Source organism: Thamnophis elegans, chromosome 3 (assembly GCF_009769535.1).
Source record: "Thamnophis elegans isolate rThaEle1 chromosome 3, rThaEle1.pri, whole genome shotgun sequence".
Classification (NCBI taxonomy): Eukaryota; Metazoa; Chordata; class Lepidosauria; order Squamata; family Colubridae; genus Thamnophis; species Thamnophis elegans.
In genome coordinates, this window is record NC_045543.1 from 45566996 (window position 1) to 45593238 (window position 26243).

The 26243-nt window shown below is 42.1% G+C and overlaps 2 protein-coding genes across 6 annotated transcripts in view; both read right to left on the minus strand.

Annotated features, from left to right (window-relative positions):
• Positions 1–18831, minus strand: part of TMOD1 (tropomodulin 1) — a 41436-nt gene extending 22605 nt beyond the window's left edge. For both annotated transcript variants that reach the window (XM_032213174.1, XM_032213175.1), the window contains exons 1-3: positions 18402–18831; positions 6194–6380; positions 2252–2408 (exon numbers count right to left, since the gene is read on the minus strand). In XM_032213174.1, the coding sequence (XP_032069065.1) occupies positions 2252–2408; positions 6194–6313 (277 nt within the window). In that variant the 5' untranslated portion in view covers positions 6314–6380; positions 18402–18831. The remainder of the gene's footprint in view (positions 1–2251; positions 2409–6193; positions 6381–18401) is intronic.
• A 2060-nt stretch (positions 18832–20891) lies between these two features.
• Positions 20892–26243, minus strand: part of TDRD7 (tudor domain containing 7) — a 35257-nt gene continuing 29905 nt past the window's right edge. For all 4 annotated transcript variants that reach the window (XM_032213480.1, XM_032213482.1, XM_032213478.1 and 1 more), the window contains exons 14-17: positions 25673–25783; positions 22887–23368; positions 21918–22078; positions 20892–21181 (exon numbers count right to left, since the gene is read on the minus strand). In XM_032213480.1, coding sequence (XP_032069371.1) covers positions 20985–21181; positions 21918–22078; positions 22887–23368; positions 25673–25783 — 951 coding nt within the window. In that variant the 3' untranslated portion in view covers positions 20892–20984. The remainder of the gene's footprint in view (positions 21182–21917; positions 22079–22886; positions 23369–25672; positions 25784–26243) is intronic.

Sequence of the window (26243 nt, forward strand, 5' to 3'; positions counted from 1 at the left end):
AGGGAGAGAGGCATTGGCACTGAAACTCTGTTGTACGAAAAGGGGAAGTTAAACTCTCCCCTTAAAGATTAAAATCATCCTCCCTATCTACCAATAACTCACAGGAAAATAAAATAGAAAAGAATTCTTTATTGGCCAAGTGTGATTGTGCATACACTTGGCATTTGTTTCTGTTGCATAAGCTCTGAATATACATACAAGCAACAAGTGATCATCATAATCTTAAACTACAAACATCATAAATCATAGATACAACATTCAGTGACAGTCATAGGATACGAAATAAAGGCCTTACTGTGTAAGTGTATCAGGTTTCAAGATTCACAGTGTGATTGCTAACCTCACAATTAAAGTAATAGAGGCTGGATTTTGTGTAATTCCACATCAGTTTATGTTAATGCAAAATCATTTTTAATAGCATCCTACTCCTAAGGCTGCCTAACTGTGACTAGTATTCATTTTAAAACAGCAATGGCTTGGAACATGCCTCCCAGGGCCTGCCACCTTCAGTGATATCCCAGGCCTTTCTCCAAATTCTCATTCACTGTGGGATGTGCTCATTCAGGCTTGGCCCTTTGAAAAGGAAACCAAATTCCTTCCTATATTTTCACACACACTTTAAAAAATAAAGCTCTATTTGTTTTACTTATGGTAAAGCTAAAGGACATTTTTCCACTTGCAACTTACAGCAATCTCAACACCAATTCAACCATTTTGTGCCCAAATAACAGTAACAAAGAGAGGCTTAATGTCACTTCAATGATTAATGAATGAGACTCTGAAGGTGCTTTAAGTTACTGCTATGGAAATGGCCAAAATGTATTTCCAGTAGTGCTTGACTGCAGATGAATACATATTCATGTAGTTCTCCTTAGCAACAACATAAGAAGGGTTTGCAATTGCTTTTTCTGGATATTTTTTTCACTTTCTGCTCTAGTCTTGGGATTCCCTGCAGTATTAGCCAACCTAGCCATGTCTAACTATGATGCCCAGAGAGGTGCTATAGGAAACACACACAAAAGTTAGCTTAATAAGTTGCAAAATTAGTGAGAAGTTAGTGTTGGTGTTGGTGATTGGATCTTTAATTTTTTTTAAAAAATCTCAGAACAAAGGAAATGTGTGTATGCCATCTTTACTCTAAATGTATAAAATGCCATCTTTACTCTAGAGGGAGGATAAAGATTAAGAAGGGACAAAATTAGAATACTTTTGTATTTCTTTTGCCAATTTCTTTCTTGGAAAAAAGGACAAAGTCTGGTTTAAGGTTTTTTTTCTTTTTCCGGAATAGAAACCAAGAAAGTAAGATAGAAGATAGAACAAACATAAGGAAAGGGTTCCTTTTTTTATAGGATGGTGCAGTCAAATGGAGGTGGGGGATGGGGGGGGGAGAAGAGTGCTGCTCCAGGCGTGGAATGTGACACTGGAGCTATTTTTGTTGCTGCTTCCTATGAAATGGCACGAAACAAAGGACAAGGACCGGGCAGTCCAAGACTAAATTTAGGCTCACACTGAAGCAACTGCTCCTTTTCTCATGAGGGTAGAGGAACAGAAGGCCAAAGTTATAGAAGAAGGGCTTGCTTTTAGGGGTATTAGTCATACAATCACTACTCTATTCCTTGGAAGTAGATTTTATTTTAAAGTAAAAGGCAATGTGAACATAAAATACAATTTAAACTGCTATGGGAGTAGGGTCTATGACAACTAGCCACAACACATAGGGGACAACTTGCCATGGCCAACTTGCTGCGGCCAACTCACCAAAAGACAATTCACCATGGCCAACCTGCCACTACTATATAATAGTGAAGAAATGGTGGGAAGAATCATTAAAGAAAAGATGCAAAAGGAGGGACAAAATGAAATGTGAACAGCAAAAATTAAAAGAGTTTTTAATTATTTTAAATAATTAAAATTGTTGAATTGTCCCAACACAAGTTGGCCATGGCAAGTTGGCCGTGGCGAATTGGCAGCAGTGAGTTGGCTACAGCAAGTTGGCCAGAGCGAGTTGTCCCATTCTGGTTTTAGGATGTACTTAAAAATAACTTTAAGTTTATCAGCATGAGAAGCATAGTACAAACTGCACTCTAGATCAGGGGTCTCCAACCTTGGCAACTTTAAGCCTGGCAGACTTCAACTCCCAGAATTCCCCAGCCAGGAATTCTGGGAGTTGAAGTCCGCCAGGCTTAAAGTTGAAGACCCCTGCTCTAGATGGTTCACGGCACCTGCAGAATTGTGATAGTTAATCTCCTACCTCTTTTCTCTCCCGTGAAGGGAACCAGATCATCTCGGTCTTTAGTGTCATTTGCCTGCTTCTCCAAATGTGCCTGAAGAACATCCCTGTTAAAAGGGCCTGTGGGGTTTTTCTTGGTCTGATCTTTCTGTCTCATTCCTGCAGGTAATATTGCATTCTATATTTTGGAGAAAGGAGAAAAAAGATACAAGCTGCATGATCATCACCCATCACAATTCATCTTTTTTTAATGAAATCCCACTGAACCCCTACATGCTAGCAGTGTCTAGCTAATGAGTAGGAGTAGCACTCACAAAATCATAAAATATGTGAAGAAAAGTATTTTTGTTCAATCAACCACCAAGTTAACAACGTTTAAGATACTTATAGAGAGAACAATAGCAAAAATTAAGGAAAACAAACCAAAAGTAAATAGCATAAGATAAGAGAAGAAACCAATAGAATAATCCTCTATGGGCTCAACTAACCTGCCATCCTCCATACCCTGGGAAACCAGCCAAGGCTTGAGGGCTTCCCAAAACTCCAGTAGAGTCAGGGCCAAACTAATCTGAAGTATATGGTGGTCCAAAAGGTAAGGGCTATAATAGACAAGGCACATTTCCTGGATCCTGCCAAGAGAACATTCTATAAGCAATGGGACCAGGACCATGCCCCTTCTGCCAAACCTGATGGGCCAGCTGGAGCCCACTGCAAAGAGAAAGCCTCTCAGATAAACCAGCACAGAGAGACAGAAAGGTGGCCTTGAAGCAAATATTCAGAAGTGGTTCAAAAAATTTTTTGGTCCAAGGACAAAAACATTCCTTAAGTCCTGAGAACAAAGATACCATTAAGAAGAAACTTCTAGGTAAAGACAACCAGGTCCATATCTGAAAGTTCCAAATTACTGATATATTGCTGAAGCTTATGCACAGGAAAATGATCAGACTAATAATGTGTACCTGGGTGAAACTAGGTAAGGATCAAAGCCATTCAAGGGTGGTTGGAGTTTGTCCTCTTATGACTACGTAACAAACTTAAAACTGATGTCTCACTTGACTCCTCCCTCTGGCTCTGCCAGTGTGTGTGTGTGTGTGTCTCTCTCTCTCTCTCCTACAGAAACTCAGGATGATGACGTTTAGGGAAAGGGGAGAAAAAGCAGTCAGACTTGCAAGATTCCGTTACTATAGCCTACCCCAATAAAGAACAATTCTATAGTTCCCGTGCAATTGATTTTCTAGTCTGATCTTGTGGGAATGACCTTGGGAGACTAAAGAAAAACTTGCAGCCTAAATAGCAGTTTGACAAATGAAAGTTTGAGGAGGAGAATGGTGAAAGCATCTCTGAAGGAACCTAGTCACCCTTACCTAGTTATCAGGTGAGTAAAAGTGAAGAATGGAAAAAGTACTCTCAGTCTTGTAAGATTTTGTTAATGTAACCTTATAATAAAGATTTCTGGTGGTACATCTGTCTGAACTACCCTACAAAGCTAACAGTTGTACCTCGTGAGGCTGGCACCCATGCCCATGGCATGATGGGCTTTATAGAAAACCACCAGCACCTTGAATTTATTGATTTATATAGATACTCATCTCATTTTTACATGATTTTAGGTCAGTGATGGCTAACCTTTTACGTCACCCCTTGCTGACCTGGGTGCCGGAAATTGCACGCAAAACTATCCCGCCTGGACTGAATGGCCTCACTGGCCTTTGCACACACAGCAGCACCAAAACCCAGAACAGAAGTGAACACTGGTCTTACAGGTTTTGGCGCTCCTGTGCCTGCGAAAGCCAGCTGACTGGCATGTGTGTGCACAGGAACACGGAAGAGGAGCCAGAGAGGCTGCGCATCCTGCGCGGAATGGCTCTGCATGCCGTTTCTGGCACACCTGCCATAGATTCACTACCACAGTTCTAGGTAGTTTACAATTTTAGAGCTATTTTGGTATAGTGGTTAAAGCATCAGGGCATAACTGGGAAACTGAAAATTTTGGATCAATTGCAGCTTCCGGATATTCTTCGAGAAGAATCCCATTTATTAATTTAAACAATGTATGTGGTGCCTTGAAGCCCCATGAAGAACATATTAATCTGCTCAAAAGATGACTAAGCATGAGTGATCATGGACAGCATCTGTTGATCCAAGAAGGGGCATAATTGGCACACAACACAAAGTTGTGAATAAGCCTTCCTGGCCTCCCTTGCTGCCTAATTCTCAAAACAGCAGCTGTGAATTTAGGAAGACTCCTCATTGTTTGTGTTTGGGGAAGTACAACTCCCCCCCCTCCAGAATTAAAGATTGGAAACCATCAGTCCAGGAGACCTTAAAATCTTCAGTTTTGTTAGGATTGAGCATAAGCCTATTCTTCCCCAGAGTCTCCAGACACTAAAACAGAACTTCCACAAAATCACTTGGTTGGTCTGGAGATATAATACTGAGTATATTGATGACACCTCAACCTGTGTCATTGAATGACCTCAACAGTGGTTTCATCTAGAATGTTAAAGAGAGTGGAGAGATTGGTGAGCCCTAGGGATACCCACAAAAATAAGACACAGGCTGAACAGTGACTGCAACTTAGAAAGAAGCGGGAAGAAAATCAGTACAAAATTGTACCCCTAATTCCTAACCTTTAGAACCAGTCCAGAAGGATATCATAATCTATTATACTGAAAGTCAGGAACAGATGGCTTTCAATATCACTAAAATAAGAACAGGTGCATTATCACCATCCTGCTTCCTTCAATGGTCATTCCCAAGTGCACTCAATGCTCTTTTGGTTCCATACATGGGCCTGAAACCCGACTAAAAGGGGAATAGATGCTTTCTCCAGCACTCTCTGAAGCTGTAGCATTGGGTCTACTGATGACAACTTCAGGAAGAAACAGACCACCATTCTTTAAACTCTCTCACTGCCCAGACCCAACCACATATCCTTTGAGAAGCCTTGGCTAACCAGGATCTAATACGGAGATGGCCAAGCTCACAGCACTGACCAATAGGGCCCCAAGTCAGCCAAGATAATCAAGCAAAAGTAAACTTCAGTAAACTCCATGGACCTGCATCAAGGTTGATCCAGCTTGGAATGGATCTGAATGACTTTATCCATTAGCTGCCTAGCATATTCCTTACAGTGGCCTTGTAAGTGAGTCTCCAGCCACACTTCCCCAGAAGGAATAGGACCACTTGACCACTTGGCTATCTGCAAATGCAATAAGGGCAAAAAAGGAATGATACTTTGACATACTTCTTGACACGTGGTAGTCCTTAATATTGGCTCTTGCTCATGCTGAATTAGATTCACCTCTCTTTGTTCTCCAAAAATGTTCTGCTGTGGCATAAACATAGCTGATATGTGGCTGCTGTGGACTGTGGGAAGGCATGCAGGTGGCTGCTGTAGTATTAATGCAGCTGGACAAAGGGATGCTGCAGCTTGGTGTGACTATAGAATGAGGGTGAAGTGGAGTGCTCCAGGCAGCTGCCTGCACTACGGAAAATGAGATTCCTCAGGATCTCATATTCCATAGGAGAAAAAGGAGAAAAGGGAGTCAGAGTGGGAGCAACTTACAGGAGTGACTTTCAACCTTCCCTGTCAGTTTTGCTTATGCCAGCAGGGAGGGTCACAAATTGCAATCAGGGCCACAGGATGCTGCAACCATCGTAAGTGTAAGCTGGTTTCTAAGAACCTGGATGGTAATCACATGACCACGTAGGTGCTGGGGTAGCTGGAACTTCAAGGACTGATCCTAAACATCACTCAGATCAGTGCATGGTTACTGAATGAGTGGTTGTTAACCAAGGACTATCTGTAATATACACATCATTACTACCTGTATTTCTTTGCTTTACTCTTCGCTCTCACTATCTGCAGCTGAAAACTGGAAGTTATATTTAATTATTATTAAAAGTCACTACAAAACCCCCAAATGCTGCTTTAAAAACACTATTCTTTAAAGCACTTACATCTGGATCAAGTTCCAGTAGCTCATCTTCTAGCATCTTAATTTCATCTTCTGTCAGTGCTCCAAGGATCTGATCTTCATCTAGATCTCGGTATTTCTCTAAACCTTGTCTATATGACATTTTGGAGAATTAGCTTTTTTGATCTTTTCTGGATTTTAAGTCTCTTCTTCTTCCCAAAATACAGGACCTGGATGATTAAAAAATTAAAAAAATATTAAACCTTATGTTGCATGGTGGTAGAATTATCATAATAAGAAATCAGGTTGATCATAACCACTAGATGGCAGCACAGAGATACAGAAAACCATAGCCCCATACCAAAAAAGAACCAATGAGCAATCAGCATTCCAAAAATTACTGATCCAGATTGGTCACAATGAACCAATCAGAGACTCAAGCTCACTGCACCAATTAGACACCTGCTTGGCTAAAGAGCAATTAAAAGTCAGGTCACTTGACAGAAGTCCAGTCAATCCCTGTATTCCCTGCTCAGTTGCCTGTGGTTTGTTTTAGCACAAACAAACCCCTGGGCCGTGGTCCACTACCAGGCCATGGGCCATTCGGAACCAGGCCGCGGAAGCAGTGGACAAGCTTGTGCGTAGCTCCATCTGCGTGAGCAGCAGGGAAACGAAGCTCCATTTGTGTGAATGGCTGGTACGCATGCACGCAACTTGTGCAAGTGGAGCTGCGCTTACATGCCCACCACTCACACAGAATCATCCCCTCCCTCCCCCACTGGTTCACAAAGTCAAAAAGGTTGGGAATCGCTGCTTTAGCAGACCATCTTACATCTGAAGATGCCAACCAGGTGAAATATCAGGAAATATATTGTCTTGACTGTGGTCACTAAATCCTGAAGATCAGCACTATACAGATTGGCACTGCCCAACTGATACAGGCCATGAAAGCCTAAACCAGATGCAGAAAAAAAATAATCCTTTGCTGCAATCTGTTTTCTGTATAGGTAGTCCTCACCAACAGTAATTGGGATAGGGACCTTAGTCACTAATTGACCATAAGATATGGTATCATGTGACTGTAACTGATTTACGCTGCAGTTCTGGCCATCCCAGTTGCTGTTGTTAAGGGAATCCCCTACAATCAGCATCCTGCAGTGACAGTCACATGATTGACATTTGTGACCTCCTGTTGGCTTCCCCATCAAAAGTCCCAATTGGCAGTTTACATGATTATGGGGATGCTGTGACAGCTGCAACTATGAGAGCCCACCATAAATACCTCACCTTCACTGCCATTGTAACTTTTGTCTCTGAATGAGTAAGTGCATGTTGAATGAGGACTACCTGTTTCCAGGGGAAATATGATATCCTTAAGGATAGTTCAGTTTGGTATAATTGTAAAGGAATCAGAATAAAAACCAGATTGTGAGTTCTAGCTTTGACACAAATCCAGCTGGATGACTTTAGGCTAGTCACACTCTCTCAAACCTAGGAAGCAGGCAATGGCAAACACTTCTGAAACTGTGCCGAAAAAAAACTGCAGGGTCTTTTCCATGGAGTCCCCAGGTATCAAAAACTGTCCTGAAGTCACCAAAAAGACAAAACATTTAGCTGTGGAATGCAGTTCTTCGAATGCATCAATGAATTAAAATATGTGATTTCCTACTTAGAACATATATCCGATCTTTTTGGCTTGACAATTGGCAATAGCAAACTTAATATCTTGTTAAATATAAATGTTAGTCCAATTTTAGGAATTCCGCTGCAGGTGTATTTTTTACCTGATACTATATTGTACAGGAAGTTCTGCGACACATTTTGGCAATTATGACTAAAGATGGGATTGAAGGGTTAGCACAACCCAAAAAAAGAGAAGTAAGAGATTGAAGAGCTCAAGAGGGAAAAAGGACAAAAAGACAAAACCTGCAAGCTCCTACAGATACCATGCTTATACAAACAAAACTGAAGAACAAGATTGTCTGTCCCAAGTAGAGCATATGAGAACTGTAATTAGGAAGGCAGATTATTAATCTTAAATTATTTAATGTTTATTAATACTCAAGTGGGAACTGGTTGATGTGCCCTTCTTTGCTGGCAGTATTCAAGTGGAGGAAAGCTAACCATCATATGCTATAGTTGCAAAACTGCACTGGAAAAGGAACTTATTTGTTTGTTTATATTTCATATTTCTTTATGGGCCCCTCTCTAAGGCCCCTCTTTATCTGCCCCACTCTCAGAATTGGATATACAGGTAGTCCTCAATTTATGACCACAATTGAGCCCAGAATTTATATTGCTTTTCTTGTCATATTTATTAAGTGACTCACTGCAGTAACACGGTTGTTAAGTGAATCTGGCTTTCCTATTGACTTTGCTTGTCAGAAGTTTGTGAAAGATGATCACATGACTTTGGGATACAGCAACCATCATACATATGAACCAGTTGTCAAGTATCCAAATGTAAATCATAAAACCATGGGGATGCTGCGATGGTCATAAGTGTGCAAAATGGTCATAAGTCACTTTTTCAGTGCCATTGTAACTTTGAACAGTCACTAAATGAAGTGTTGTAAATCAAGGACTATCTGTGTCAGTGTTTCTCAGTCTCAGTAACTCCCAGAATTCCTCAGCCAACCATGAAGTTGGAGTCCACACATCTTAAAGTTGATTAGTGTTCTCCAATGATGTAAATCAACTGTTGACTTACCTGAACGATCCTTCTATGTGTGCTGCGAGGGGAATCCAAGCATGGGTTAACTTTGTCCATTAGCCTAGAGATTGAGTTATGCAAATGTTGACCATGCCTCCTCTGACTGGATGGGTCAGTTTTGTATGAAGTCAGCCATTTAATGATGTGTACCAATGTCAATAATGGTCATAGCCAAACAAGCCTTAAGTCATGTCCAGAGTAAAGTCAAGTCAGTAGTCAGATAAGGAGGGTCATAGAGTCAGAGTCTTAAGATAGCCCTGGCCAGCCGAAGCTGCGGGCGGGTTTGGATTTCCCTCGCAGCACACATAGAAGGACCGTTCAGGTAAGTCAATGGTTGTTCTCCTGTGTGCTGCTTGGGGAATCCAAGCATGGGACATGCCAAAGCAATTAAGAGTCAGGGCGGGAGCTAGGCTGGCCAGGGTCCCCTGTAGAGGGAAGCACCCATTGCAAAACTCACCACCCAAAGGAGGCCTCAGCCGAGGCATATACGTCAATCTTGTAGTGTCTGATGAATGGTGACAGTGACGACCAGGTAGCCACTCTGCAAATCTCCACTGAGGCTTGTGTGGCCCAGGCTGCCGTGGTGCCACACTCCTAGTAGAGTGAGGGGTGATGCGCCTGGGAGCTGGTCGGAATTGGCTGTCATAAGCAAGAGCGATGCATGCCTTCAGCCATCAGCTGATGGTATGGGAAGACACCTTCTGCCCCATGGATGATGGCTGAAAGGATACAAAAAGCGCTTCCGACCGTCTGAAGGATGCAGTGCGCTTCACATAGCGTCAAAGAGTCCTGCGCACATCCAGGTAGTGCCACTGGCATTCCTGCAGATGGGAAGGGTTGGGGCAGAAATCCAGAAGGACGAGCTCCTGAGCCCTATGGAATAGCGTGTTGATTTTTGGCAGGATGGCTGGGTCCAAGCGGAGGACAACTCTGTTGGGATGGAATATGCAGAGGTCCGCTTGAATTGACAACGCTGCCAATTCGGACACCCTTCTGGCCAATGTAGTAGCTACCAAAAACACAGTCTTAAGAGTCAGCAACCGAAGGCTGATCGATGTAATAGGATCGAATGGAGAGGCCATAAGAGCCTTTATTTCATTTTCATTTTCATTTTATACAATCACTTATATACTGTGCGTAACAAAAAAAACAAAGAGAAAAAAAGAAAAAAAGAAAAAAAAAAACCCCCAACATAACACTTCAATCCCCCATACACCCTCTCTTCTCCCCCTCCAACTTTCATTTCACCCCTCCAGCATTCCCCTCTTCTACTTCCCTTCCCCCTCAGACATCTCCCCCTCCCTCCATCTCACCCTCCTTACATTCCCTCTCACTCCCTCTTTACTTCTCCCTCCTCTTTCCCTCTTCTCCTCGCTTTGGTGTATCCATCAGTTTGTTTTTTGTTTTTTTTAAAAAAAAATAAAAGAGAAAAAGAAAAAAAAAAGGAAAACGAGCCGCAGTATACAAGTGAATTCTTATTGTTCTAAGAATTGAAACTGTAATTCCACCCTCCCCCCTCCCCCCTATAATCCCCCCTCCCTAACCCCCTTACGGCTTCGCAGGTCCCATACCCGGCATAATTCTTTAACAAGCATTTGAGTATAATAAGGCCAGCTAACTTTAAAATTAAAAAAAGAAAAGAAAAGAAAAGCCAAAAAAAAAAAAAAAAGAGAATAATAAAAAAATACACACACACCTAAAAAGAAAGGGGAAACAGAGAAGGGTCAGTAAACCCACTACGTTAACACAGCTTCCCATTATCTGTAAATCTTAAACAATGTAGCTCATTCCAAATTTCGATTATTTTACTACTTGCAGGGTTTCAAACTGTATTAGAGCCAGGTAAGTTGATCAATTAGGATTCCCCAACTAAAAGTCTCATTGCTTTGTCTATCTATTCAAACCTTTAATTTCTCTCTTTTTTATCCGAATATCCAAACCTTTCTATAAAACCATTAAACTCAAGTACTTCTTTCATTTTTCATTTCCAACACCTCCCTTTCTATCCTTACCCACCTCCACATGTAAATTTTTTACCTTCCACCCTGCCTTTATCCATGTCCATATATATATTTTATCCACGTCCATTGCTCCTCCCATATTTACTCCACTTTCCTGAAGACTCTCCGACCAATCTTTCTTGACCTTATATTGAAATAGCAACTCAAACAAATATCAGCTTGCATTCTAGCCCCAAGTAGTCTAATTAAGCTTTCGCTACCCTTCCCTCTCCCACGCGCCTCCCAACTCCGTTCGTCCCAGACCACAACTCAAAAAGATCGCAATCTCCGCTCTCCTCGCCTAAGAAAATAATTCATGCGCAATTTGAGTTAGAATTCAGACAAATCTTATATACAATATGTGTCCACAATCAGCAACGCTTCTTTCAGTCTCCATGTCTCATCATCAATATACCACTTTTCCATTTTATCCCAGACGGAAATCATAAAGCTTTAAGAACATCGCTTAGTCTTTATTCTTTAGTCTTCTGCCCTTCCGGAAGAGGAAAGCAACACCCTCCGCCTTGTAGCCACGTGTCTCGCTGTTTGTCTTCTCCTTCTCCTTGTCTCTCTCCAGGTCCGGATGAATCAGGAAGTCCCGCCTTCAGGGTCTCGTAGTAAAATTCTCGGGCTTCACAGACAGAGTTAATGCGGTGTTTTTGGTTGCCAAATATAACTGTAATACCAGCTGGGACTTCCCATTTGTATGGAATCTGAGAATTTCTGAGTTCTTCGGTTAAGAAAGCGTACTCTTTCCTTGTTCTTAATATTTGAAATGGTATCTCTTTAAAAACAATCAAGTCCTGTCCGTCAATTCTCAACCTCTTGCTGTAAAGCCTCTGTATTATCTCATTTCTGGATTCCCTTGTGGTAAAGTATATTATTATGTCCCTCGGAAGCTGTCGCTGTTTTGCTACCCAGGAATTCTGGCGGTAAATTCTTTGAATCTGCCAATCAAAGTTAAATCCCGGACTTCCCACCAAGCGGCTGAAAGCCTCAAAGAAGATCTGTTTCAAATTCTCCTGTTGGTTTTCACGCAGTCCTCTAACCCTTATTGCAAAGGCAGTCTTATTATAATCTATCATGACAAGTTGTTTTTGAGCATTTTCCATTTCCTGTTGTAACGTTTGAATTTTGGATATCAAATTAAGGTTAGTTTCTTCCAAAAGTTCCAATTTGTCCTCCGCTTCAGCAATATAATCTGTCATGACTGCCATTACTCCGATCATATCCTTCTTTGCCTGAGCAATTTTAGCATCAAATTGATCATATAAATCCGATATCAGTTGATTAATTTCCTGTCTGAAGTCATTAAGCGTTTTGAGAAGAAATTCTTGTGTTAACAAATCTCCCGTGGAGGGTGTGGGAGGCAAGGGTAGCGGCTTCATAGCAGTTTTTAGAGATATGTTATTAAGGAAGTGCTTCTGTTTAGATTTGGGAGCCATTCCAAAGTAGAAATAAAAGACAAGCAATCAAGCGAGCCAAAAATCAAAGTCTCTGCTCCCCTCAGTTAATCTTTTAGCAATTAGTACAGAGAAGCCTTCAGGAGGGTAGGGCTGGCTAAGTACGTCACATCAAACACAAAAACTACAAGATCGCCATCTTGTGACGCAGCTAAAAAAGGAAGGGAGCCTTTTGCGAAATTGAAGCTGGTATTTTAGATAGTAATAAAAGAAATTCCTCAGGAATGGTCCCCGCCCGGATTGACTTTTAAATAGCTTAACTTTGTCCTGGGGGGGGGCAATCTGCCTAGGCTGCAAAAAAGGCAGCGCGGAAAACTGGCCGGAGTAAAGGCTCAGCTAATGTTGAACCTCTTCTCCATTCACAGCAAAAAAAAAAAGCTATGAATTACAAAGAGATCCTAACGACTGACCTTCTCCCTGCCCCTTTCTGCCAGAAAGGGGAGATATCTATAGATCTTATAAGATATACGAACCAGAGTCCTGGCAGGAGCTTCGTTGAGCTCCCGACGGCGGCAGGCTCCACCCCCCGAGCCTTGAGTACTAAGGTCAAGTCCCAAGTAGGGTAACGATGCACAGTCTGAGGTCTGAGGTTAGCCGCACCTTTCAAAAAGGATTTGACTCGAGAGTGTTGAGACAATGAACGACCCTGGCCGCCCCCAATCACCGTGGCCAAGGCCGCAACCTGCCTGCGAAGTGTGTTGGGTGCTAAACCCTTGTCAAGTCCCGATTGCAAAAAGTCCAAGACTTGGGGCACCAACGCCTTGAGACGGTCGGCCCCGGCGCAACGGCACCACCTGCAGAAGGCCTGCCAGGTGGCCTCGTAGATACGAGTAATAGAGGGGCGACAGGCCACTTTAATAGTGTCAATGACCTTACTTGAGTAGTGTAGTCCGGTCAGAATAGCCCGCTCACGTGCCACACGACTAACTGCAGCAGCTGGGGGTTCGGATGGATGAGAGCTCCCTGGTTGAGCTGGATCTGGTTGTCCAGAATCCTCCACGGACATGAGATCGACAGGTGCACAAGGTCTGCGTACCAGGAACACCAGGACCACATCGGAGCCACCAAGAGGACCTCTGCTTGCTCCATCAGGATCTTTTGGATGACCAGCGGGAAGATCGGTAGTGGTGGAAAGGCGTAAAGGAGGCCGGCCGGCCACGGGCTGCACAGGGCATCCACTCTCTCCGCCCCGGGTGTCACGTACCTGGAGTAGAAGCGTGGTAGTTGCGTGTTGTGAGGCTGCACAAACAGGTCCACTTCGGGATGGCCGAACCGGCGAGAGAGCTCTTGGAAGGGGTCGGGGTGGAGTTGCCACTCCGCTTGGTCCACTGTGGCTCTGCTCAGCCAGTCCGCCTGAGTATTGGAATCGCCCGATATGTGCTCCACCCAAAGTTTGGGAGAAGGAATAACCTCCTGCAGTGAGACCTGCTCAGCAAAGAGGTGCTCAGTTGCATCCAGGCCTACAGCAGTGCTATCCTTAGAGGCCGTCTCACCCATGTGGGTAGTGGCCTTAGCTTTATATAATAAGGACTTAAACAGTGTGGGACGAAATAACCCAGAGGAGTTAGGTTGATCGAAAATCAGACCTTCATCATCAGAGAAATCCCTGTCTATCACCTCCCCTTCCTCCACCAAGGCCGAATCCTCGCTATAGACTGAGGGGAGAGGTGAGGAAGGGCTTCCTGGAGATCCAGAAGATCCACTTGTGGGGCCTGGGGAATAGGCCAACCCTGGGCACTGGTAACCCCAGGAGCCTGATTTCTACAATGCAGTTCAGCATCCACCCCCCTGGAGATCGCTGCAGAAATCAGCTGGTAAAGATCCTGGCCCAGGTCCTGGCCTTCCACAGGCCTCAGGCCTGCAGCAGTAGGTGTAAAGGTGGCAGAAGGCCCAGCACGTGGCATTGCATAGGCCGAGACCACAGGGGCCTCCGAAATTGTATTGTATTTTGTATTTGTATTTAATGGATTTATAGGCCACCCAATTACCAGAGGAAACTGGGCCCCCAACCCTGCCTCCCCAGAATCAGAAACTTGGGGCAGGGGACGATCCGGAGACCAGCTGCGGTACTGGAGCTGGTGAAGCACGCTGAGACAATAATATGAGGGGGGGGGAATTGCTACCCTTCCCAGCAGCCTTAGTCGCTGTCTTGGGCCTTTGGCTGCGGGCTCTGGAAGCGGCCCTGCCGGGCCTCGAGCTAACCCCCGCCTGGCCAGAATGTTGGGCATCGGTAGAGGGCTCTACAATACCTCCTGAGGTGGATTGGTCAGCCATTCTATAGTAGATAGTGAAAAAACTCAACCGCACTGAAGCAGAAGTTTTACTAGCAACAGAGCGGGCCGCCTGGCAAGCAGGAGCTGTGTAAAATGATCCTCTCACTAAATCAGCCAAGCTGAAGTGAGGGAAGTGGGAGGACCGATGACGCAGTCGCTCCCTTTGGGCGCGAAGACTCGCGACGCCTTCTTTTGGCTGCCTGCAAGCGCGCATGAACAAACGGTCCCAAAATGGCGACAGCAACCGAGGCGCAAAATTTGAATTAGGCAGCAGCCAACAATGCCTTGCCCAGGCTCTCTGCTCTGGGCTTCAGCGGGGCTCGCGTTCTCCAAGAACGAACAGCGGGCGGTCAATTTGCCGGAAAAAAGCACACCTCGCAAGGCAACTCAATTCCAAGGCAGGCAGCGCGGACGGAGAAACAGCCCAAAGCACGAACGGCAAGGCGGCAAGCGGCAGCGAAGCGAACTCACGCCGGCAACAACGGCTGCTGAGCTCCAATTGCAATAGCCCCCACGAGCCTGCGAATACCTGCCCGGGCGCTGTAAGAGCTCCAGAAGGTCTGGGCAGGCAGCGAACTGCCGCCTCTCCCTTTTAGTCCTGCAAAAACTTCCTTAAAGTGCCTCCAACAGCTTGTTGAATCCAAAAATAGGTAGAATTTTGTCAATTAGTCTGGAGAAAATTGATATACGTCTCTTCTGGCTGGACTGAGTTAAAAAACTGACCCATCCAGTCAGAGGAGGCGTGGTCAACATTTGCATAACTCAGTCTCTAGGCTAATGGACAAAGTTAACCCATACTTGGATTCCCCAAGCAGCACACAGGAGAAATTGAAAATATTCCTATTCCTCTTCTGTCCAGAGAAAACCTCCTTCATACAGAGGTGAAATTCAGCAGGTTCTGGAGAACCGGTAGCGGAAATTTTGAGTAGTTCGAAGAACCGGTAACGGAAATTTTTAGTAGTTCAGAAAAGTGGTAGCGGAAATGTTGAGTAGATCGGAGAATCGGCAAATGCTGCTTCTGGCTGGTCCCAGAGTGGGGTGGGAATGGAGATTTTGCAGTATCCTTCCCCTGCCACTCCCACCAAGCCATGCCCACAAAACAACACCACGCCCATCAAGCCATGCGCACAGAACCGTTAGTAAAAAAAAAAGATTTTCATATGGTAGTTGAAATACAATACAATCTATATCATCCTAAATTCACAAAAGATTTAACGTTCTTCTTCCTTTATTTTAAGGCCCAAGCTGCATCCCATGGATAAGTTATTACCTTAAAAAAGAAAAGCTATTCCTGCGTTGTTAACAGCAGCCTGATACACAACAATTCAATAGATGAATATTTCCTAGCTCCTACTTACAGACTTACTTATATGTTTAGTCATGTATACGGAACATTTGCTAGAACCATCGGGGGGTTTTTTTGAGCCTTTGTTTTAGCAACAATCTAATCTATTGTTTAAAAAAAATGCTACTTTTCACTAATCAAGCTGGAGCTGAAAAAACATAAAAGGGAACCAAAGTTGCTGTAAATGTGCAAGAACAGGTCTTATAAATCCGATTACTTAAGCTTGCCAGCAGGTTTCCTCTTGCAACATTCCGTCTTGCAGCATGGCAACCATCCACAAGTCACATTTTATGACTCAGTTTCTGGGATTGTCACTTACTGTATTATGTAAAATAGAACAGGGCAAACAGGAAAGCTACCTTTAATTTTGCCCTGTTCTATTTTATATAATACAGTAAGTGACAACCCCAGAAAAAACAACATTATAGTCCTGGGTAAAGAATAAAAAGGAATGCCTTTCATCAAACAATACTTCTCCCGCTCACTTATAATATAGATATGCACAATCATTATCTTATTCTTCAAAGCAGACTCAATAAGGAGAGTCAAGATAACATTTGGAGGCCCAAATGTGTTCTCCGCCCCGGTGACTCACAGGGCGTAATTCCTTAACATTTTTTAGCCCTAGTTTTAGTTGAAAGCAGCTGATAAGAAACGGTCACTAAAAGTTAGTGTAGTATGTATTATCTAGGATGCACCAGAAGTTCTGAGTTTGTTTTTCAAAGTATTCATAGTTGCTATTATTGGTTTCTGTATTCGTTATAATTCATATTCTGCCTTTCCTCCGAACAGCTCAATATGGTATACAACATTGTTTTTCAAATTTGGGAAGACCTCTATATGCAGAATTCCCCAGTCAGCAACAGATTACTTATACCTTTAAATCCCACCCACCCATCACATTCTGACATACAGGTAATCCTCGACTTACAATCATCATTTAGCGATTGTTCAAATTTATAAAGGGACCAAAAAGAGTGACTTATGATCATTTTTCACGCTTAATGACCGTTGCAGCATCCTCACAATCACATGATCAAAATTTGAGTGCTTGGCAACTGTCTCATATTTATGATAGTTGCAATGTCCTGGGGTCATGTGATCGCCTTTTGTGACTTTCTGAACAGCAAAGTCAGTGGGGAAGCCACTTAACAATCATGTTACTAAACAACCACAGTGATTCATTTAACAATTTTGACAAGAAAGGCTGTAAAATGGGGCAAAACTCACTTAACAACTGTCTCACTTAGCAATAGAAATTTTGGGCTCAATTGTATTATAAGTCAAGGACTACCTACCTAGTTATGGTGAGATGCAATGACTAGCCTAATCAAGTCAATGTCCATTCTATATGTCGGTGAGATACTACAGGTAGTCGACTTACAAGAGTTAGTGACCGTTTGAAGTTACAATGGCACTGACAAGTGACTTATGATCGTTTTCACACTTATGACCATTGTAGCATTCTCATGGTCAGAGGATCAAAATTCAGATGCTTTGCAACTGACTTATATTTATGACTTACTGCAGTCTCCTGGAATCATGTGATCCCCTTTTGCAACTTTCTGACGGGCACAGTCAACGGGGAAGCCAGATTCACTTAACAACTGTGTTACTAACTTAACCACTGCGGTGATTCACTTAGTAAATGTGACAAAAAAAAGTTCGTAAATGGGGCAACTCACTTAACAAATGTCTCACTTAGCAATATAAATTTTGGGTTTAATTGTGGTTGAAAGTTGAGGACTACCTGTGTTAGCTAAATATATCGTTAGAGGTAGATCACCTGTTAGAAGCATTCCCTTTGCTTGTGTTGTGCAGTATCAGCGGAAGGACCCCAAATCTTGGCAACCTTCCTGCTGGTGCCTTGTCCTTTTAAACAGCAGGTGCCTTGAGCTTTACAACAAGCAAAGCTTTCTCTCCTTCTCCCCCTTCCCCATCATTACAACCCTTGGGGGGTGGGGGGGAGGACATTTCACCAGCTTTATTTCCAGGCAACAACCTAACAGACACTTTTCTAGGCTGCAGCCGCCTCCATGGGCACCCACCCTCCCCGCCAGGGCTATGAGGCAGAGAGGCCACTGCTTCCATCCCCTCCCCCCCACTCCCCTGCAACCTGTGAGAATAGAAACTTCCCGCTCTGTCAGGGGGAAATAGAATCTCCTTTTTGCCATGCCTCCCCCCCTCGCTCTGTCCTTCCCAGTTTCACCCCAACAAAACAAACAAACAAACAAACAAACAAACAAACCCAAACAGCAGCGAGAGCAGAAGCAGCGGCTATTTATAGGCGACGCGCCTACGCCGGTCCCCATTTGGTGGCAGAGGAACGCTTTGGCCACATATGGCTTGAGCGGCTGACGCCGGGGTTCCTTGAGATACTGAGAAGTGGGGTCCCAATTCGAGGGGCACCAAAGCTTGGGCACCCTCAACCCTGCCCGCTCGACCGCTTATATATACCTGTTGCCGCTGCAGGCGGTGGGCTTTGTGGAAGAGGGCGCACGCCGGCGGTTGCGAGACGCGTCCCCCGCAGAGGAGCTCTTAAACGTTGCGCAGAAAGCAGACGGCGGGGTGGGGGGGATTCCTTTCCCCTCCCAGCGCCACTGTCACTCATGGGGCTGAGGACTGCGGAGGGAAGGCTGACACCCCCGCCCCCCGTCCCCAGGCTTCGTCTGCAGCCTTGGCTGAGGGGGCTCTTCGTTGCCGGCGCTCTAAGCGTCCGCGTCGTGCGTGCGGAGGAGAGACGACAGCCAAGAGTCGCTGTGATTAGAAGAGCGATTCCAGAACGGGCGGCCAAAATATACTGTACCAGGCGGTCCCTGCGTGGCCCTAAATAGATTGGGGTCCTAGCCTGCTGGGCGACCAGGAATGAAACCACTTTCGCGTATTTCGTCCAGCGCCACTCTTGCCCTCTTTTAAAAACATGCACTTCCCATCAGCACATTACGGGCCCAGATCCTATGCTCTCAAGATTGTAATCTGTGAGGGCTGGTGACAATAAAAGGGCGGTCATTTAAATTCTAAATTAAATAGTAAGGATTCCTTAGCTGCTCCTGGGATTTTTGAAATAAAATGAATTATTCGTGGTGTTAAGCCGTATTATTTGGCACACACTTCTTTACTGGGAGTAAAAATACGGGGTCCCCCCCCCCCAACTGGGGCCCTCCCCCACTGACAAATTTGTGTAAAGTTTTTTTTTCCCTTGCCATGTTTTCACACTGCCTTAATTTGAACCAGATTAAATTGTGCAGTTAATAGTGGTAAAGTGGTATTTTTTTCTCCTTTATTCCTAGACCAATTAAATGTAAACTTGAAGTGTGCAAAATCTGATAGGCTTTATCAGCTGTTATCTTGCAACAGGTTAGAAGCAGCATATTTAATGTTACTATAATTTTCTACTTAAGTCATGTAAAAGTTGGTCAGCAGTGGGGAATAGCATTTAACAAGGTGATGGTGCTTGTGCTGTGCATCCATTGTAAAGGCTGCCCCGGTGACAGTTGTGGTTGCAATGGTTGGATGATACTAGAAAGCACTATAAATCATTAGTGAGAAAATTAAAATTGCCTAAGATTACATTTTAATAGTTTCTATAGACTTCAGCTGTGTGTGCCTTTGAATCATTTTTAATCCCTGTTGACTGCCCAGGTAAATCTTGCCATTCATTGTCTGCTTCCTAGCCTTGTGAGAGGGGGACTGGCCCAAACTCACTCAGCTTGCTTTGGGCCAAAATAAGAATTTAGTGTTTCCCAATTTGTAGCCTGATGCCTTAATTGCTATATCAGACTGACTGCTGGACTTGCCTTGATGCTTTGAAGCAAAATTCCATCATATGGCAATCTAACCTCAGATGCTCACCCAATGATTTTAACAGCAGCCTTGTAAAGAGGAAAGTATCTCCCTAACAGGAACTGTCCTCAAAATGTGTCTGAGCATTACTTGAAAGCTAATGTCATCCTACCCTTTTGTGTTAACATACCCCCAAACAGGATGGATTTCAACCCTAAAAAAGGATCTCACGGGTTTTGTGCTTTACAGTCTCATAACCGTGGAACATTATTTGTAAATGATTTTGGAAATGCAATAAAAGGACAATACAAAAATATTAATAAATATGCACCTGTACCTAGAATGGGCTAGTACTGGCTGGCATGGAGGTTTCAGTAGCCCAGTATACAAACCCAGTAATAGCTGCAAGAACTTCATTTTCTATTTAATGGGTTAAAGGCACAAATTATTTAAAAAAAAACATGTCAAAAAGGTTTGTATATTGGATCTCAAAGCAAGGGCTCATGTTCAATTGAATTCTATGCCTAGCCTATTGAATTCTACATATGATGCAGTTATGATACAGGATTCTTTAATTAGCATATGAGTACTAACAGATATTACAGAAATCAGTGTGTCGTGTAAAAACGTGTGTGTGTGTGTATTGCATGTGAATATGTATATGGGTAAATTGTATTTTTAAGAATAGAACTATCACATGCAAAAGTAATGAAAGTTATGGATATATATGCTATACAGGCTGCTATACACACACACACTTTTGGTCTGCATTTAAATAATAAATAGTGCAAGAAAACATATGATGCATTGACATGCCCATAATTACATTAGCAGTCAAGTATATTTGTGGCATGCCTAGGTTTAGTGACACATACTATAATTCAAGATACACTTGTAGAAAAATCTACCAACAGAATGGATTATGATTAATAATCTGGTTTTCAACCAATGCAATCTAACTGAATTGCACCAGCTACAGTAAATAAAAGTTTAACTTATTTAAAGATTGGGAAAAGTCTATTTCTAACTACAAGGCCAACTTCGGACAATTTTTAATTTGAAGCAAAGATAAATTGTTCTAAGAAGTTAACAGAAGTAGATAGATAGATAGATAGATAGATACACATACACTGAACAGTTCAAAATCATTCAGAAGCAAACTGATTTAAGTGATAGTTCTTTTAATATTTATATTTTATATATATTTTGCTAAAGTTATAAGTATTTTAAAGTTTTAAATCGCCTTTGCAATCTCCATTACAATTGATTCATAATGTCATGAATCCATATATCTTTCTCTGGTACTGATGTGTCCACCAAATACACAATTACTTTGCGATCCCATTGATTAGTCCCTTCAATAATCTTTTCCACCTGGGCCACTAGAGGTTTCTGCTCCACATGGTTTCGGAAGACTATTGAAGCTTCCTCTGACCACTGTTGCCATTCTATTCCTAGGGGAAAGCAGCAAAAAATAAAATTAAACAAAATCATAAATCATCACAATAAGTTTTAGAACTATTTTAATCCATATGCTCATTAAATGATTTTGAGGTCCTTAATTTGGAGCATGAAGGAAAATACATCCTTTCCAGAAAACTGGCCTTCCTGCCTAATACTGTAACTTATATTCTGACTTGTGTACAATTATGGTTAATTAACTTGGTCAAGAAACTGGAGAAATAATATTAATCAATAATGAGATACTGCACTGTATATTTTAGATCAGTATTATAATGCATTATTAAAATGCCCACTGTTAACTATGTAAAGTACTTAAGAACAGCAATATATCTTGTGAGGGAGGGTTTATGTACATGTATGTGTATGTATGCATGCATGTATGCATGTGCATGAATCAGAATGATGAACCTGATGACAGTCCTAATGTCATGTACACGTGAAAAGGGTTGAGCTTGCAAGGTGTTACTGCAATGTTGCTTTTGCCATTTCAATGAAAGCTGCAAGATCTAGCAGATTCCACTGAAAATTATTTTCAGAAAAATGGGAAAATAGTTTAGAACATTGTTTATAGGAGCAGGACACAATGATCAAGATGCTTTTGTTGGAGGGGGGGGGGCAAATGGTCAAGTCATGAAATCCATTGGCCCCAAATGTGTGTATGTGTGTCTGTCTTGTTCAACATTCTCACTTTTGCAATCACTATTTTAATATATCAGAACAACATACCTGCAAGTTGGGCTGTTATGGCCTGAAATGGCAGCTCTCTAAACATATCCACAAGAGGTCTTATATTTTGGATGCCAATCAGCTCATGTTTACCATAGTCCAGCTCATACACTGTCACCAGTCCATTTGCCAACAATCCTTTTATTAATACTCTGTGCCATCTAAGAAATAAACAAGCAAAAAAAAGAGGATAGGACTCTACTCACCTAAAATGGAATAAATAGATTCATAGAAAGTAAGGGGTGGACTTGATGCCTCTGAGAATACAATTCTTAGATATTAGTGTATCAAAACGTCCTCTGTGACTCCCCAACTCGGAGTTGCTGACCTGGACCATTTGGCAAAAAAGAAAAGAAAAACCTTCCTCCCCTTTTCTTACTTAGAGTGAAAGATAAAGGATCACTTATAAAAAAAGCAAAACAAAATAATAATAATAATCTCCCATTTCAGGAATGTTTATCCTTTATGGGTATCTCAAACTATTTGCACAAAAGATACACAGCTCTTTGTGTATATATATATTTATTCTCCTTTCTTTCTTAGAAAACCTATGGAATCTTAAAAAACAAGAAAGCAGAAGGCCAAGACTAGTTAATAAAGCACAAAGCACAAAAGAAGAAAACTACTGTAATGTCACAAGAATATATATAATCTTGTAAATTAAATTGTATCTTCAAATTTAAGGGAAATATCCTTGATACTACAGTAAATATTTGTAGCAAACAGGAAGGGAAGAAAGATTGTCTCCCATTTGGAAGATGGTGAGAAAGTATTGGAACAGATAATCTTTGACTTGGACATCAAAATTGCTCTAATAATTTTGGAGGACATGAAAACTGAATCTAGCTATGCCAAATCTCAGTCCCATTGAAATAAATAGATTGGAGATTAAACTAGCCTCATTTCAAACCATGTTAACGGAATATAATTCCCAGATACAGGATTGGGGTACTTATAAAAGTTGCTTACTTGTTCTTCACTTTAGCTGCATAGATTTTGTTTTTTTCAACAGCAACAGCTCCATCTTCTGTTGTGTTATAATACAGAAGCATCTCTTCCATCAGCATTTCTAACTTGTGCATCTCTTGCCAGGACTGGAGGATAAAGTAACCCGGGTGGCATGCCAGCGCAACAAAAACATCCATCTGTTCCTGGGATTGGACAAGTGGCAGGGCTGGTGGCATATTCACAGTGTTTTCCATCTTGCGGGATTCCAGAATATGAGGAACTGTATCTGTGGTGCTCTGCTTGGGCCCTAAAGTTGACCGCATCGGTAAATCTGTTTCCCTTCTTCCAGGGAGATTACTGAGAGAGACACTTAGAAAAACATCCTTCTGATGCTTCCACAAGTCAGCATTGGTGATCTGCCTATTTATACTGCGATCGGGGTCTGGAAAATTCTTCGGTGTAAACAGATAGATGTGTGCAATTTGGTTATCCAGTTTAACCACCTTATTGAGAGAGAGAGAATATTGCAATGATGAAAAATTATGCATTGATTAGAACAATAGCATAGAGAGCTTTAATTCTTTGTACCAGCATTATGCTAACAAGACAAATGATTAAGATAATACAAAGCAAACATATAAACCAAGTCACTAATTCAAGAAGGACTAGGAGTGATATGATAGCTGTGTTCCATTATCTAAGGAGCTCCACAAAGAAGAAGGGGTCAACCTATTTTCCAAAGCACCTGAAGGCAATACAAGCAACAATGGATGGAAACTAATCAAAGAGAGAAGCAACCTAGAACTAAGCAGAAATTTCCTGACAGTTTGAACAATTAACCAGTGAAAACAACTTGCCTCCAGAAGTTGTGGGCGCTCCAATACTGGAGATTTTAAAGACAAGATTGGACAACCATTTGTCTGAAATGGTATAATGTTTCCTGTTTGAGCAGGAGGTTGGACTAGAAAACTTCCAAGGTCCTTTCCAATTCTGTTTTTCTGTTAAGAAATTATGATAGAACCATTTTGGCTGAAGGAGCGGAGGCCCCGAGGGAAGGTAGGGTAAAAGACATTCCAGATTAGAGAGGTCAGTCCCTTAGTCTTTATCTCCCATTTCCAAGGAGAGATTCTTGTAAACTGGTGATCAGCAATAAAGAAACCCATTTGATCCATTATCGGAACTGTTCTGATAGTGTGCACCCGACAGAATAGTATGATGTTGTACCAAATCACAAGATTACTCACATTAAGATAAATAAATTGTTCACAATCCTTCTGGCGATTATGTTTGGTAGTATGATACAATATGCAAGAGGGAATTTAAATGTGAACACCTCTTGCCAGTCTCTAAGGAAGGTTTTACAGACTATAAATTACATCAGAGATAATATCAATATTCTGTTCTTAAATATATCTGGAAAGGCTTTATTTAATAGGTAAAAGCCAAAACTATACTGACATCTACCCCTCTTTAAAGCAGAATCCTGAAAGTACATACAGTATATTAAATCCCTCCCATTTGCTTCACTGAGAAGAAATGCACTGAATAATTTTAAAACCTGAGGACAAACAGAAACAACAGAAATGCAATTCCTCCCTCTTGAATGACTTGCAATATTAGTTACTGTTTGCAGCACACAGCACCGAGAAAGATTGACAAATCAAATCTTTTGTTACAATCAATGAAGAGATGTAGATTCAAATCAGCAACAAGATTATGGGGAAAAGATGAGTGGGATAAATGTTAGGTGAGCAATTGACACAAAGGAGAGGTGAACCAGAAGGAAAGATTTAAAAACACAAGCATGAACTGGAGTACCAGACTTTATTAACTAATGCAAGACAGCAGTAATTGCAAAAATGCTTAACTGTGAATTATAAAGCTATACTACTGAATGAGTCTAGTAGATTAAAATATTATATTAATATATTTAGATAACTAAAATGTGGTGACACAGAAATATATACCAAAACAATAAATTTCTACTTAAAATATTTATTACATATTAAAAACATTTAACTATTATTGTATTTTCATTGTTTATTTTTATTGTTTCATTGCTTTACTATTATTATGTTTACTTTTTATCATTTTTCCCCTGTTTTATGCCAACCACAGCAGCCTGATGCCAAAACAGGCAGCAAATAAATAAATAAATAAAAACTACACTGTAGCTTTTAACTACTTTTACTTTGACAAACAAGTACCGTATTTTTCAGATATTAAGATGCACCTTTTTTCCCCTCAAAAAGAGGCTGAAAATCTGGGTGCGTCTTATACATTGACTACAGCATTTTTCTGCCTCTAGAAACCCTGCCCCTTCACCAAAATGGCTGTGCATAGCCTTTAGGAGGCTTTCAGCGTGCTCCTGGGGGCTGGGGAGGGTGAAATGTGTGAAATACAGGCCAAGGAGCACTCTATAAACGTCCTAAAGGCTATGCATGCCATTTTTTTTGACAAAAAAACGGGCCCATTTTCACAAAAAATGGGCCATTTTTTGCACATTTTTGCCCCCCTCCCCCTGAGCACTCTACAAGCCTCCTAAAGGCTATTCATGCCCTTTTTTAAAAAAAATAACGGGCTCATTTTCATGAAAAACGGGCCATTTTGGGGAGGTCTGCAGAGTGAAAAAACTTTTTTCTTTAATTTGCCTCTTCAAAATCTTGGTGTGTCTTAAACTCTGGTGCGTCTTATACTCTGAAAAATACGGTAATAGCTCAAGTGCAGCATAACTTCCTTGAATCTTAAGGGAGAGGGAGGGAGAGAGGAAGGGAGGGAGGGAGAGAGAGGGAGAGAGAGAAAATTACCTTCATGCTGCAGTCTGGACAGTTCAATACGGTATCTCTCAGCCAAAGTACAGCATCTGGGGTCCACATGCTAATATTAAGCGGAAGATCAGCTAAGCAGCATTTTATTGCCTAAATAATATAAAGTTGCAATAGCATTAAAGTTACACACGACAGCAAGATTCATTCTTTGTAAGCTGCTTGAAACTCTCTTGAAACTCTCTCTATGGAGATTCTCAGTCATCCAGCCAACTGGACTTTCTTGTTTTTCTTTGAAGACATTTCACTTTTCATCAACTTGGAATGCCTGGAAGGACTATGTTCCAAGAAGGCTCCACATCCATTTGCACTACTCAGATGACCCTGAGAACACAGACAAACCCCCAAATGGCCTCAACGACTTTCTAAATAGCAATAGCCATAGCAGTTAGACTTATATACTGCTTCACAGTGCTTTCCAGGGCCTTTCTAAGGAGTTTACAGAGCAGTAGTGGGTTATGACCGGTACAGGTGTATTGGTGCCTGCCGGGAGCACTGGGTACCATTCCGGTACGGTGCTCCGGAGGGCACACCTTCCTGCTCGCCATCCTTA